Source organism: Gekko japonicus, unplaced genomic scaffold, assembly GCF_001447785.1.
Source record: "Gekko japonicus isolate JY-2015 unplaced genomic scaffold, Gekko_japonicus_V1.1 scaffold223, whole genome shotgun sequence".
NCBI classification, from domain to species: Eukaryota; Metazoa; Chordata; class Lepidosauria; order Squamata; family Gekkonidae; genus Gekko; species Gekko japonicus.
The window spans coordinates 702152-717673 of record NW_015175977.1 but is presented as its reverse complement, the minus strand read 5'-3'; the positions used below and the strand labels follow the sequence as shown (position 1 = coordinate 717673).

At 44.9% G+C, this 15522-nt stretch overlaps 1 protein-coding gene across 1 annotated transcript in view; it reads right to left on the bottom strand.

Moving 5' to 3' along the window:
- ESR1 (estrogen receptor 1) overlaps nucleotides 1-14226 on the bottom strand; it is a 271465-nt gene extending 257239 nt beyond the window's left edge. Inside the window, exon 1 of the mRNA XM_015426166.1 lies at nucleotides 14193-14226. Within this exon, the coding sequence (XP_015281652.1) occupies nucleotides 14193-14217 (25 nt within the window). The 5' untranslated portion in view covers nucleotides 14218-14226. The remainder of the gene's footprint in view (nucleotides 1-14192) is intronic.
- Between the last annotated feature and the right edge of the window lie 1296 nt (nucleotides 14227-15522).

Here is a 15522-nt window from a genome sequence, read left to right as displayed (position 1 = left end):
CCCGGGTGGCTGCCAGCCGCCGGGCCTTGCTGATCTCCCCCCCTCCCCCGGTTTCCTCCACCACCACCATACCCCCACTCGGACAGCAGGGTTGCAAGCCGCCATGCCCGCCAGGCTTTCCTCCACTGCTGCCGCCGCCAACAGCAGCAGCAATGGCCATGGCTTCTAGCCGCCGGCCCGCCAAGACTCCCCCCGCCCCTGCCGCCATCACCAACAGCTCTGCCACAGATCCCCGAGGTAAGTGCGTTCCCTGTGCATGCGCATGGAACGCAGTTTTACTTTTTGGGAAATTTAAGTATCCCCCCAATATTTTTTCAAACTTTTAAGATTTTTGTGCACACCTGGGGACTGCCCCAAGTGTGCACAAAAATCTCCCTCCCCCCCCCAGGTGCTCCCGATGCGCGGATTTAGGTATCCGCATGCACGGGGGCCACTTCGCTATTAGATATATAGATATGGAGTAGAGGTCCATCAGTGGCTATTAGCCACAAGGTATAGATAGGGGCTCTGGGGCAAGTGATGCTCTGTCTTCTTGGTTCTTGGGGGGGGGGTCAACAGTGGGAGGACTTCTAATGTCCTGGCCCCACTGGTGGACCTCCTGATGGCACTGGTATTTCTGGCCACTGTGTGACAGAGTGTTGGACTGGACGGGCCTTCGGCTTGATCCAACATTGGTGTCTCTTATGTTCTTATGAGAGTTTTATAGATCCCATGGACCACCAAAAAGTGGTTTCTAGATCTAATCAAGTCTGAACTGTCCCTAGAACCTAAAATGACTAAACTGAAACTATTGTATGAGAAGACAAAACTCACTGACAAAGACAATAATGCTAAGAAAAGTTCAAGGCAGAAGGAAAAGAGAAAGACCCAACATGAGATGAACTGACTCAATAAGGACGCCACAGCCCTCACTTTGCAAGATCTGAGCAAGGCTGTTAACGATAGGACATTTTGGAGGTCATTAATTTATAGGGTTGCCATAAGCTGGAAGCGACTTGATGGCAATTAACACAAATACATAGTGAACAATATTAAAAATATTCAAATAATAAAATACAGCCAGAAATAAAACATCTTCAGCAAATTCAACAAAGAAATTTAACAGCATAATAAGATAGTTTCAAGAGCAGAACATGTTCTAAAAGAATAAGGGATGTCAATCACTGATAAAAACCATCTCTGTAAATTCAACATGGAATTAAAATTGCAAAATAATTATTTTGGCAGTAACATAGTTTCCACAGTCCATGAAGATGCCACAAAATTAAAGACTTAGGAAATAATAACATTTTCACTTGGCATCTAAAACTTGGAGAACTAGCTGCCAAATGAATCTCTGTGGGCAGGGCAATTTCATAGCCCTGTTTCCACTCACCAGCCATTTAACTTGAGAAGGTAGAGGCATACAAAACAAGGCCTTCTTCAGTGCTGATCTTAAATGCTGAACTGGTTAATACAGGGAAGGCAGCTTCAGACTGCACTAATGATACCTCCTTTCCTTTTCTTCTTTTCCTACTTTGTCTTGCTACTCTGATTCTCTCTTTCTAATACAGTCCTAATCAGTCACACACTTCTAACTCATTGACTCTTACTGGGGAGGTCTGGCTGTTGTACTAGTTGTTGTTTTGAATTGTATTTTTATTATGTCAGTGTTTTAATTAAACTTTGAGCATGGGAAAAACAGTTTAGAAATGTAAGAAAGCAAGGTATTGGGTTGGATCCCAAGAGTCTCTTTCAATTAGAGGAAGCCTTGCTTCTTCAGAGGAAGCTGGTTCTACAGGAAGAAGGCTTCCTCAAGTGAGTAATGGGATCCAGTCCATTGTTTGTCTAGAATATATAGCACATTAGGTTTAGGGAGATTAAAATTTAAAGGTGACACATTTTTTCAATTATTTGATTATATGAATTCATTCTACATTCTAAAACTACACAAATGTGATATTACTGTTTTTGTTTTCACTTGCAATTAAAAATAGCCCCATTTAAAATGTTAAGTTCAACTGAGAAATAACTGTCTGTTTTAAAATGGATTCAATTTCTGATTTTTGTGTTATAAGCCTACTGTGTCTGGATTTTGGTCACTGCAGGGGTGAATAGAGTAAATCATTCTCTTCTTACAACAGATATCTGGCTACATGGCTTCATTTCATAACTTCATCCAGAGTTGAAAAGTGGATTAAAACGTCAGCTCAGCACCTTCAGAAATTGCTCCTTATGGAATTAACAATTTCTATTTGCCTTTTATAATATATTATGTATTTCTGTATACATGGCCCCCTGTTCTGCTATGTCCGACTTTTTTCTCTCTCCAAAGGATTTGCAAATTATAGGTTTTGATCTTTTTGACCACAGGTCATACATAATTTCATGGGAAGAAACTGACAAGTCTATAGAGAGCCAGTTTAGTGTAGTGGTTAGGAGCGTGGAATCTAATCTAGGAGAACTGGGTTTAATTCCCCACTCCCCCACATGCAGCTGATGGTGTGACTTTGGATCAGTCATAAGTTCTTTCAGAGATGTTCTCTCAAGGACAATTCTCGAGAGAGCTCTCTCAGCCCCACCAACCTCACAGGGTGTTTTTTAGCCATCCCTTGAACATGTATGTAGGGATGTGGCCTCAATTTTTTAGTAGTCTCCCATTTGTACATGGGGTGTCTGAAGATGGTTGGGAAGCTACAGCAAGTGCCAAAGGTGACTAGAGATGTAAGGGCCCGGGGGGGGGGGAGAAAAATGTGGTATGTGAGTGTATCAATTTCTATTAGGGTTCTCCCCCCCCCACACACATCTTTAGGCAATCATAATTCTTCTATGGCATATGCACCCTAAATCAAGAAACAAGCTACTATGTGGAAGAGCAGATAAACTTGTTTCTATCCTTATAAATCTTCAGTTCTTTGAAGTCTCTAAAGGTAAAAATGAAATTTCAGAATCAGAACCTGTCAACTCCAGGAGCAACTTTTCAGGTGGCACAGAAAGCGGGAGACAGGAACAATCGTCTCTGCAAGTGGAACTGCGCTTGTGGTCCTTTGTATCTAAAACAATGTATTTTACAGGTGCCTGGAGAAGGAAATGGGATGGATGAGGGCCAACCAATTGACGTTCGGTCCAGAGAAGACAGGTGTTGCTGGTTAATGGGGGGGGGGGGGGAAGCTACTTGAGGACTGCAGAGTAATCCTGTCCAGGAACAGCTTGTGTTCCCCCTGAAGGGACAGTTTCATAGCTTTGGGAAGCTGCTGGATACTGGCCTAGGGTTGGAGGTGCTGTTCTCTTCCTCCTATGTGCTTTGATTGCATTGCATCCAGGTTAGATTACTGTAATGTAATACGTGGCACTGCCTTTGAAAAATGTCCAGACATTTCAATTGGTCCAAAATGAAGGGGCCAGGCTATTGTTGGGGCTGGATAGAGGGATAATATCATCCCTGTGCTGCAAGATATTAACTGGCTGGTCATTTGTTTCCAGGCACTATTCAAAGTGCTGGTTCTTACTGATAAACCCTCAACAGCTTGTGGTTGGAGTACCCTTCCCCATATTGTCCAGCCCAGCAGCCCAGCAGCCCTGTCTCCTAAGACCTGTTACCTGTGCCTCTGCTTGCAGACTAGAGACAGGAAATTTTTGACTAGTGGTATTTATCCATTTGTATATGAAATGCCCACCCCACCCCTTAGGCTCAACTGGCACGTACCTTAATCTTTTTGTGTGTGTGTGCCAAGCCAAAATCTTTCTTTTCACGTAGGCTTTTAACTAAAGGGTTTTTAAAAATGTTTTATGCTGTGTCATGGTCTGCTTCTATTCGGAGAACTGTTTTTGGAATATTTTAAGATGTTCAATAACCACTGAACAGCCTAACAATATCCCTAAAACAGTTTTGTCCTGTTTTTATGGCCATTATTTGTTTTATTGGCTGTTTTAACTGCTTGTTTTAATGTTAACAATTTGTATTGTTGTTGTATGGTTTTCTGGTGTTATTTCTATTTGTGAGCTGCCTCATGCAGGTCTCTCATGAGGCAGCATATGGAGTCAATAAATAAGTTTAGATCAGATTAAAAAATAAGTGTTTCAAGAAACTACCAGAAATTGTACATTTCCATTCCAGACAGGGATTAATTGCAAAGGACAAGTCGTTCCTGTCCTTACTTGGTGTCCTAAACAATCTTAGGGACCTTTGTTCTCATATGTATCTCCCTATTCCTCAGATATGTGCACAGATAAATTAAGAGGGATAGCCTGTGAGGCAATCCATTTCCCTTCAGCCTTCCCATTTCAGCATATGCACCTCTATCACAGTCCCTTTTAACTTTATTTTTATTTATTATTTGTATTTATATCCCACCCATCCCATGGACAGGCTCAGGGTGGGTAACATCAGTCTAATAAATACTATTACAGATTAAAACATAATATAAACATTTAAACAATGGGTACAGCTTAGAAAACAGACATCAGTTGGCTATAAAAAATTTCTGGCCCAATGGTACAGATGAAATAAAGGCCAGTTGTCAGTAGTCAGTAGGTAGGTTGGTGACAGCAACCTCAGGGAGGCCATATGTGGGTGCCTGTTCCCTCAACCAAAGGCCTGGCAGAACAGCTCCATCTTGCAGGCCCTGTGGAATTGAAGAAGATCCCACAGGGCTCTGTGTCAAGTCCAGTCGGAGGTCAAAGCCAAGAGGTAGCCGAGGTAGGAACCGATAACAAGAGTGCAGGCAAACGGAGAGAGTCCAAGTCCAGTCCGAGGTCAGAGCCGAAAGGTAGCCAAAACAAGAGCCGATAACAAGAGTCCACAACACAAATCAGGAGTGGAATCATTCAGAGCCAAGGTCGAGGAGCCAAGAGTTCAGGACATGGGTAGAGACAAAAAAACATGGGTGGGGTGGTTGCAAAGCATCGTCAGATCGACCAGCTGCTGCCACAAGGAACGAGCGTCAAGTGGGGAACTAAATACCACTCAGCTGCTGCTGCTAATTAACGCTCGTCATGAGCAGCCCAGCAATTCTGCTAAAACTCAGGGCTGAGTGAGCGTCTGCCCCAAAGGCATGCCTCCCGATGCCTGGACATCAAGTCCAGACATAGTCGGTTCCTCAAATGTGCAACCCACGGAGGCGAGTCAGGGGGGCTTTCTGCTGCTGATTGTTCCTCATCAGCTGTTGCTGATGCGGGCGGCCTCGGCAAGCTCTCGGCCTCCGACACATCATCGAGGCCAGGTGTGGGTTCTGCTGAAGCTGGGAGCTCATCCTCACCAGCACTCATGACACCTGGCTCTCTGTAAGGAGCATGTTCCACCAGGCTGGAACCAGGACAGAGAAAGCCCTGGCCCTGGTTGAGGCAAGATGGATGTCCCTTGGGCCAGGGACCACCAGGAGATGTTGATCTTTAGAGCGTAATGCTCTTTGAGACATATATGAAAAAAGGCAGTCCCTTAGATATGTTTGTCCCAGGCCGTATAAGGCTTTAAAGGTCATAACCAGCACCTTGAAGCGAATCCGGTACTCAACCGGCAACCAATGCAATTGGCGGAGCACATGCCTAACGTGAGCCCACACAAGCATTGACATCAACAGGCATGCTGCCACATTCTGCACCAGTTGTAATTTCTGCGTCAGCCTCAAGGCTAACCCTGCATACAACGCATTGCAGTAATCAAGTCTGGAAGTGACCATTGCATGGGCCACTGTAGCTAAGTCTTGGGGGGAAAGATAGGGCTTCAGTAACCTGATCTGCCTGAGATGGAAAAATGCAGATCTGGCAACTGCGGCAACCTGGGCCTCCATGGAAAGAGAGGCATGCAGTGTCACTCCCAGACCCCTCACTGTCTGGGCTGGCACCAAAGGCGCCCCTTCCAGTGTGGGGAGCTTGGTGCCCACATCCACCCCCCTCCATCTTCAATGGGTTTAACTTCAACCGACTCTGCCTCCAGCCACAGCATCCAAAGCGTCAGCCAAGTTCATAGGAGCAGAAGATGGATGGCCATCCATTAACAGATAGAGCTGGGTGTTGTCAGCATACGGATGACAACCCAGCAAATAACTCCAGACTAACTGGGCAAGGAGGCTGTGACGAACAAAAGGTTTGTTGATCAGCAGCAGGTAAACAAGAGAGCTGCTGGGTCACATGACTAAGAGTGGTGGGGGCAGGTTACTCAGAATTCTCAGGGAATGACAGTTAAGAGTTGACTGTTGACAGTTAAGGGTGTTAGCTGGTGAGCTCTTGGAAAAAAGGGAGCTTCTGGAGCAGAGTGTAAAAACACGCTAGTAGTTTGAGGAAAACTGGGGCTGGATAATGCTCCTAACTGGTTCCCTCTAATGAGAGAGGATAGGAAATGGAGAGGAGAAACTGAATAACTCCTCAGTACTCACAAAGTAACACGCACACTCCTCCAAGGGAACTTGTGAGGTTGTTAAAAGAAAGGACTAGGGGTCTGGAAGAGACTGTGGAAAAACTGGAAGAGTCTTACCAGTCAGTCTCTGGGAGCCAGACAGAGAAAGTCCAAGGTCTAACCACAGTCAGTTACCGGAGAGTGAAATCACAAATAGTACCAAGGTACCAAATTATAACACTACAGCCTATGTTAATACAGAGTGAAGCATTCATACCAAACAACAACAATATATTCTGTAAAAATATCCCCCCCTGCTGAGTTTCTGTGAATAAAGAATTGTGCTGTTTGCCTTTCAAAAGCACTGGTGCCTGACTTATTGATAGGGATTCATACCTGGCAGACATCCTCAATCCACAAGAGATACAATCCCCAAAGAGACTTTTTAGAGTAAACTGGTCATCCCTCAGAAAGATGAGGTGATCAGTCAGAACAGAGTGAGAATCTGAATCCAGTAGTATAAACTGAGGCCCCACTCAGTCTAGATCATTGCAGGGGCACATATAGATGTTAAATAATATTGGCGAGAGGATCACCCCTGCGGCACTCCACATTCCAGTGGGTATCATGGGGAGACCCTCTTGCCAATGCCACCCTCTGTCCCTGACCATGGAGGAAGGAGGAAAACCATGTCAAGGCAGTCCCCTGAACTCCTACATTGGTGAGGCGGTGGGTCAGTAGATCATAGCTGACTATATCGAACACTGCCATTAGGTCTAATAGCAACAGCAGCACCGATCTGCCCTGATGCAGATGTCTACAGAGGTCATATGTAAGGGCAACCAGAGCTGGCTCCATCCCATGACCAGTCGGAAGCCGGACTGGAAGGAATCAAGGATGGAAGCATCATCCAGGAAAGCCTGGAGTTGTTTGGCCACCACTCTCTCAACCACCTTACCCAGGAATGGTAAGTTCGAACATGGTTAGGACCATGGGGTCCCAGTGATGGCTTTTTCAAGAGCGGGTGAACTACTGCTTTCTTCAAAACATCTGTGAAAGTCCCAGTAGAAAGGGACAAGTTGATAATTTCTCCCAGATGGGCCCGAATGCTATCCCCACAGGCTTTCACCAACCAGGAGGGGCATGGGTCAAAGAGACAAGTAGTAGGCCTCACTGCTGCCAGGATCCTGTTGACTTCCTCCTGGGAGAGTCGATTGAAGTGGTCCAATATTGGACCAGAAGTCGGACAAGGGGCCTCCGTTTCAATTGTGGTTGGGAGGTCCTGGCGGAGTGTCACGATCTTATCTGCAAAGTAGCTCGCAAATGCCTTGCAGCCAATGGCCAATTCCTGACTATTTATTCTGTCCTGTGGCAGAGTCATAATGGACCGAATAATTCTAAATATTTGGGCTGGGTGTGAGCTCACAGATGCAATGGAGGCTGCATAGAAGTCCTTCGTCACTGCCTTCATAGCCATCTCATAGGCTTTCATAAGCATCCTATAAGATGTTTGTGGCACTTCATCACGAGCATGCCACCACCTCCACTCTAGCCATCTTAGCTCCTGTTTCATCCTCCACAGCTCCGAGGTATACCAAGGTACTGTTTTGGTGCGAAGGTGTAGAGGGTGCCGGGGGGCGATCTCATTGATGACTTCAGAGGGCTGGTGTTCCCAGTCCACAAGCTCATTCAACGAGCTGCCAGGGGGCATTGGATCCTGCAGAGCTTCCTGAAGCTGAATAGGGTCCATTTGACTCTGCAGGTGAGCATAAATGCACTCGCTGCCTAAACAGGGGAGGCGTGGAATGATCAGCCGGACCTTCAGGGTGAAGTGGTCAGACCATGGGACTACATCCATAGTCATCTGATCCACATGTATCCCCATCCCCAAAATCAAATCCAGCATGTGGCCTGCTTGGTGCATGGGAGTTGATACAAGCTGGGAGAGTCCCAGTGCCTCCATGGATGACACTAGGTCCCTGGTCTGGGGAAATGCTGCATCGTTGGCATGGATACTTTCTATTCCGGGTTTTCCCCCTGTTCTACATTACATTACCTCCCTTCAGTGGTCAAACCCATTTCAGCCTGCTGTTGCCCCGGGTTATTTGGATGCTGTTTTGCCATGGACCATGCCTGTAGCCAGGATTTTTAAAGTTGGGGGGCATTTAAATTTCTTAGGGGGCACTGGCTAATTGAATTAAAGGATTATCCGACTCCTTCTCCACACCTGCTGCCACTCAGGGGTCCTGGGCTGGATGGGAAGTCAGGGGGCCTAGCCCAAGATGCCCCACTTTAGCTACGGGCCTGCCGTGGACTTCTATTGCCTTGACTCAAACACTGAGAAAATCCAGAGTGGCAGGCAAATGCGGAAAGGACCTGTGCATCTCCCTGAGGTGCAAGCCTCTTGCCAGGGAAGGAAATGTGGCTCTTTTGGTTGATGGTAATTGTGAATGTAGCCAGGGCTATTTTTGGGCAGGAACGCACAGGAACAGAGTTCCAGCTGGCTCCTGAGTTGGCCACGCCCAGCAGGAACTCATTAGCATAATAGGCCACACCCAACAGCAGGAACTCATTAGGATTGGCTACATTCGGGGTGTGTGGCCTAACATGCAAAGGAGTCCCTGCTACAAAAAAAGGCCCTGGGTTTTGACAACAAACAAGGTAAACAGAATAAGAAGCAAAAGGTGGGTGTGGCTGGATGACCACACTTCTGGCAACACAGGGCTGCGGCCTAATATGCTAATGAGCTGTGGTATCAGGTTGTGGCCTAATATGCTAATGCGTTTCAGCTCTTGGGTGTGGCCTATTATGCTAATTAGTTCCTGCTGGGCTTTTTCTACAAAAAAAGCCCTGAATGTGGCTATCTGTGCACTGTGGAGTGAGTACCACAGGTTTGTAGTATGTAGCAAAATTTTGAGAGGTGGAGAACAGAATGCAAAAAAAATATGAGGAAGGAGAATAAAGTACAAGTAACAGGAGGAGCTGATGATAAACAAAGCAAAAAATTTTTTAAATGAGTTTTAAATGAGAGAGAGCTCATAATGTGAATGCTCATGTCTTGGGGTTTGTTGTATATTATACAGAGTTCATATGAGTCCATAAGCATTACAGTTGTATCGAAACTCTAATATGCATATATATTACATTATGTTCTGAGAGCCAATTCATACTTCTAAAATGTGGGTTTTCATGCAAGAAACGGGAATGAATTTATTGGAGAAAGCTCTTGTTCAGAGTTTCCATGTTTGTTACAAAAGAATCTTTACAATTAAAGTGCATGCACCATCACAAATAGCATTGCAAGTGGTGTTTTTTTTTTTTTTTTAAATTAAGGGCACTTTTTTGTGTCCGTGTTTTAAAAGTAAACTGCAGCTATAAGAGATCAGAACAATGTTCAGTTAAGAAAAGGAATGCATGATTTCAAATTACAAGTTCAATGGACTATAATTGTACTTGAATATTCTTCTCTTTTCAAATTCAGTTTACACTTGGCAGCATTATGTTGCATTATTGGACAGAGTATGGGGGGGGGGATACAGCTGTGCAAGGAGAGAAGCTAGAGACTTACTTTTGTTATTAAGTGAAAGCTGGGAATTCAGAGAACCTGCTTAAACGATCATTACATCACTATAGCATTATACTGATATTTTTTAAATAAGGGCCTTTTAAAAGTAAGGGAGTGCTATGAGACCACCAGTAACAACACCAATGACGACAGCACCTTCCCTTGAAAATCCTCATTATTTAAGCCACATGTAGAAGATAAAAAAACTCACTCCACAACTGTAAAAATGCACAGGGAGGGCAGATGTACCCAAGAACCCTGCCCAAACTGATTCCAGTGCTTAGTTGTGGATTGACTCCTAACAAAATCAGGAGTAACTCCAGTGTGCAGCAAAAGATCTTGCTTTCATTTAAAACAAAATCTGCCTTTATATAGGAGGCTGGATTCTTCAGCCAGTACTAAACTCTTTGCTTGTGCAGAGTCCAGTAATACATAATTCTTGTCTCCATATCCTAAACACATTAAAACTCTGCAAACTGATATTGATTTGATTTATTTAGTTGGATTTATGACCATCCTCAACCCACACACACATATTGAGTGGGCAAAAGCATATTAATTATTCTACTTTACCATAGCTATAGGAGCTGTGGTGGCTCATGTGGTTAAGACGCTGAACTGCAAGTTGTGGAAGGTCAGTAGGTCAGCAGTTCGAGACCCGGGTGCCACATGACGGAGTGAGCTCCCTTCTCTAGTTCCAGCTCCTGCCAACCTAGCAGTTCGAAAGCAAGAAATTGCAAGTAGATAAATAGGTACCACTTCGGTGGGAAGGTAACAGCGTTCCGTGCACCTTGGTGTTTAGTCATGCCGGCCACATGACCAGGGAAACGTCTTCGGCCAGCGCTGACTCTTTGGCTTTGAAACAGAGATGAGCACCGCAACCCTAGAGTCGGATTCAACTGGCTTTCGAGTAAGGGAACCTTTACCTTTTACCTTTACCATAGCTATAGCTGTCAAAAGCTACTGTAAGTAAAAATACCTGTCTGGGGTGGGACCTTCTCCCAGACTTACCCAAGCCATTGTAGGTGGCCATGACCCCATCCCCACCTTAAGACTGCCAACCATTCCTATGGCCACCCCAGCAGCAAGGAGCTTTCTGCAGCAGCCTGCCAGCCCTGACAGCAAGAGGGCCAGTATCGCTTGGCCAGGCAATGCATAGCTCCTATACAACACTGAGCAGCCCCTTTAAGGAGCTGCCAGCAGCACTGTAGCTGAGCCAGACCAGCTAGACTATAAGGCAAATGGGGAACAGGGAACAGGGAAGGCTATTCAGCATGCACATAATTAAGTCTGGCTCATATAATGGGTCAAACGGCAGGCCAGGGAGGAGGCTCCAAGTCTTCTCCTGGCTGCAGAGGAGACACTTGGTAAGAAAGGGACAACTACAACAAGCAGTTAACACCTCACCTCTCTGCAGCGGGAGGCCTTTTGCTGGGCCTGGGGTGGACAGAGAAGACAAAGCAGTCACAGACCTCCTCTAGCCCCATAACAGCCCTTTCTGAAAGAAGGACATGTTTTTAGCATACCTTACTCTTGATTTTCTGGGCAGTCAATCCACAAGCATTTGAATGTTCGGGTACAGTTCTTCTGCACATCTGCCCTCCGTCTGCATTTTCACAGTTGTGGAGTCAGTTTATTTTTTTCTGCACATGTCCTCAATAATGAGGAGTTTCAAAGGAGTGTGCTGTCGACATTGGTGGTATCATCAGTGGAGTCACAGAACCCCCTTTTAAAAAATGGCACTAAAATATCACTGGAGAAATGTAACAATAGGCTTAGCAGGTTCTCTGAATTCCCAGCTTGCATTTAAAAAAATTAAGTCTCTAGCCCTTTCCCTTATATAGAAAAAGGCATATGTCCAAAAGGAAAGAACATAGAGACTTATTTTAAAAAGAAGAAGAAGAAAAAGAAGCTGGGAATTCAGAGAACCTGCTAAACATATTGTTGAATTTTTATCAGGCCCAATAGACCCAAACCAAAAAATAACGATTTAAAAAATATTGCACAATTCTAGTGGAATTACCAGTCTCCTCCCACCTTCACAGAATCACAGTTCCTAGTCAGAAACAATGGCCACAGTTTAAGTCTGCTGTGTAGATGTGCACTGTGTAGACTCTGAACCACAGTATTGTGTTTCTAGACCAGCTGGAAAATAATAATAATGATGATGATAATGATGATGATGATGATGATGATTTCTTTAAATACCTTCTAATTTCATGAATTAGTAACTGCTGAACTTTTTATTACAAAGTCATCTACATGAAATAAGTGCTGGGTTGTTTAAAACAACTTTGCTCTTTGTAGAGCCACCATCTATTTGCTTAAGGCAGTGTCTATAAAACTTTCTTACTTTTTCTCCTACAGATGTCAGTTCAACTAGAAGTACCAACTTAGCTGTTCTGTTTTTGGTGGGTTGAGGAAGCATTCAGTCACACAAACAATTAATGCTAATAATGCTAAGATACAAGTATTACTCAGGAAGAAAAATTCCAATTTATTACTCTGGAGAACTCTATTCATGATAATACTTCAAAAGATCTCTGACATTTGTCACTAAAATAATCTGTGAACAGTAAAAAATCCACATTGTGCCATGAAGCTCACCTTAGGCTAGTCAGCCAAGACTACCTCACAGGTTTCAGAAAGATTAAAATGAATGGAAGGGCAGGGTAAAACTATAATAATAAATATGAAGGAAATATGAAGGAAAGCTGTGCTGGCGACAATTCACCTACTCTCTTATTGGCCACTGGGGAAGCTGTCTTGGTGTCCTATTGGCCCATCCTGCCAGCTCCTCCATTCCTACACCCTCACTTTTGATGCGTTGCACTTTGGGAGTTGTAGTTCTCAGTGGGCCTTACTGCAACCATAGCAAAGGCAAGTAGAGCTACAACTCCCAAGTTGGGAGTCCCAAGTGGCCATGTCAGTTAACTGTTAATCAGTTAAAGTGTTAAACAGGAAGCAGCTTTGGAATTGAAATGCATTGGGGGGAAAGGGAAGGCCTGGACATCTCTCTGAATTATAGTTGATCTCCAGACTGAAGTCCTTCAACAAACCTGGCCCTCCACTTAGTATTGCCAATCTCCAGGTGGCACCTGGAGATCTCCAAGATCAGTTCTTCTGGAGAAAATGGCTGCTTTGGCCTGTGGACTCTATGGCATTATACCCTGCTAAGGTTCCTCCCCACCCCAAACCCTGCCCTCCTCAGGCTCTACCCCTCAAATCTACAGGTATTTCCCAACCCAGAGTTGGCAACCCTGTAACTGGCTACAGAATTGCTTTCCAGACCCTTGAAACCCAGAAAACATGGCATAGGAGGAGGTGCTTTTTTTCCTTAGCTGCAACTGCATAACCCCAAATCAACGTAAGTCAGGGGTGGAGGTAACCATACCTGTTACCATGAGGCTGTCCTCCCATACTACCCACTTGGGGCAGCAAAATGACTTGAGACAGCCCCGCCTTATAGCTAAGCAGAAGGAAATAAACGTGGCTCGCCGCCCTCTATTTTCTCCTTCCCTCTGTTGCCCCACCAGCCACAGCCGGGACACTTATCTGGAGCCTCTTTCTAGAGCTCATTGTATTTCTCACCACAATGGGCCTTACTCCTAGTAATAAATAAAAGATGAAAACAAAGCATCCCTTCTTGCAGGCCACCCAAACAATTTATTGTAGACATTAACAGGTTATTGAATGGGTATGTCATATTAATCCCTGTTACAAGATCTACCTCATATGTCTAATTGTTCTGTCATCCCGAGACAAACTGGATCCCTTTTCATTTTACTTATTTACTTATCCCTTTTAGTTAAATATACTAACAATTTATGGCCACAGTTTTGAAATTATTTAACAGGATTTATACTGCAGTCAGTGAGAATATGTACTCTTAACTCTGCAGCTGCAATTGGCTAAAACTGGAACATGTGATTTTTGTTTTACTAATTTCTTCCCCTACTCCAAGTTCCAAGATTGGGGAAGGGTTCCACACAAAGCCTCTGCAAATGGTAACTGTCAAGTAATTGGACCAGTTTCAGAAGCATAAAGTCTGCAAGTGGTACGCTGTGTAAATTACTCGGCATTTAAAATACATTATCTTGGTTTCTTACTCTTTTTTTAGGCTCAGCCATATCGAGTTATACAGAAAAATACCATAACTAAAAGTGCCGTTACAAAAACATAGTTTATAAACACTTTTTAATTACACCCCTGGGCACCATGAGCTCTGCTCAGCATGCTTGCACTAAAAATAGAACTGGGGGGGAAATGAATATGAAGCATAGACCATGAAAAGGCTGAATTATTTTTACTTACTTTTATTCCAGAGAGGAGTTGCCATTGCTTTCTGTAGTTCTGTAATTGGCTGAAAGGGTCACATGATCTTATGAACTAAAATAGAAAAGTCTCAGCAGAGGGCGACCGAAGCAGCAGAAGATGGAAGATGGAAATAGATTTGAAAATATGTAACACACATAAGCTACACTGCCATGTACAGTCTGCAAAATAAAATATAGGTTCTTTCATATGAAAAAGGGGCACTCACTGTATAAAAATTCACCCTTTAAGTTTCCACTAAATTTGAGTTATAGATTTTTTTTAAAAAACACACACAGTTTGTTGTTGAAGTGTTACAGTTGTTTATTAGGCCTTTGCTCCTCTGATCCATCTGATTTACCATCTAGAGTTGCCAGTTCTGGATTGGGAAATCCCTAGAGATTTGTGGGTGCAGACTAAACAGAATGGGGGCTGGGGAGGGAAGGGACCTCAGTCGGATACAGTACCATACAGTACAGTAAGGTACAGTACCACCCTCCCAAGGTGCCATTTTCTCCAGGTGAACTGATCTCTGTAACCTGGAGATCAGTTGTAACTCTGGAGCTCTCCAGGCCCCACCTGGAGGTTGGCAGGCCTACTTCCCTCCCAAATGACATGGGCTAGAAGCACCACTGTTTGCATTTTTATATGTAGGGAAAACATGAGGTTCAGTTCTCAAGTGTTAGTTTTATTCAAGTTGGCAGGGGTCGTTTCGTAGAAAAAGAACTAGGGGAACTCATTAGCATAATTCATTAGCATATGCCACACCCCCTGACATCAGGGACCCGGCGGTGGACCTGCAAGGCCAGCGGGAGTGCGAGGAAGCCCCGCGAAGGCCCTCCCTGGTCCCAGGCAGGCAGGGGTGGGGAGAGGCGGGGAGGAAGCAACTTACCCTCCCTCTTCTCCTGCCTCCTCCTGGCTGAATGAGGGCTGGAAGCAGGGCGGCCGGAAGCAGGGGGCGGGGCTTCGTCATGTAGCCTGCCCCCCTGCACCTCACCCGGGGGAACTGCGATCCCCCGCAATCCCCCACGAATCGACCTCTGCAAGTTGGTGATTTCTCTGGCACAGTAATACTCTTGAATGGGTAGCCATGTTGGTCTGAAACAGCAGAACAAAGTTTGAGTCCAGTGGCACCTTCAAGATCAACAAAGTTTAATGCAAGGTCTTAAAGGTGCCACTGGTCTCAAACTTTGTTCTACAGTAATACTCTGTAGCTCTTTTGATGTGTCCCTTGCAGCTCTCCAATGTGGCACCCACCCCATGGTCCAGGAAAGCGGTAGGGCCACTACCCTGCAGGGCTTGTGGCTGGCAGGAGGTTCCCACCTTGAAA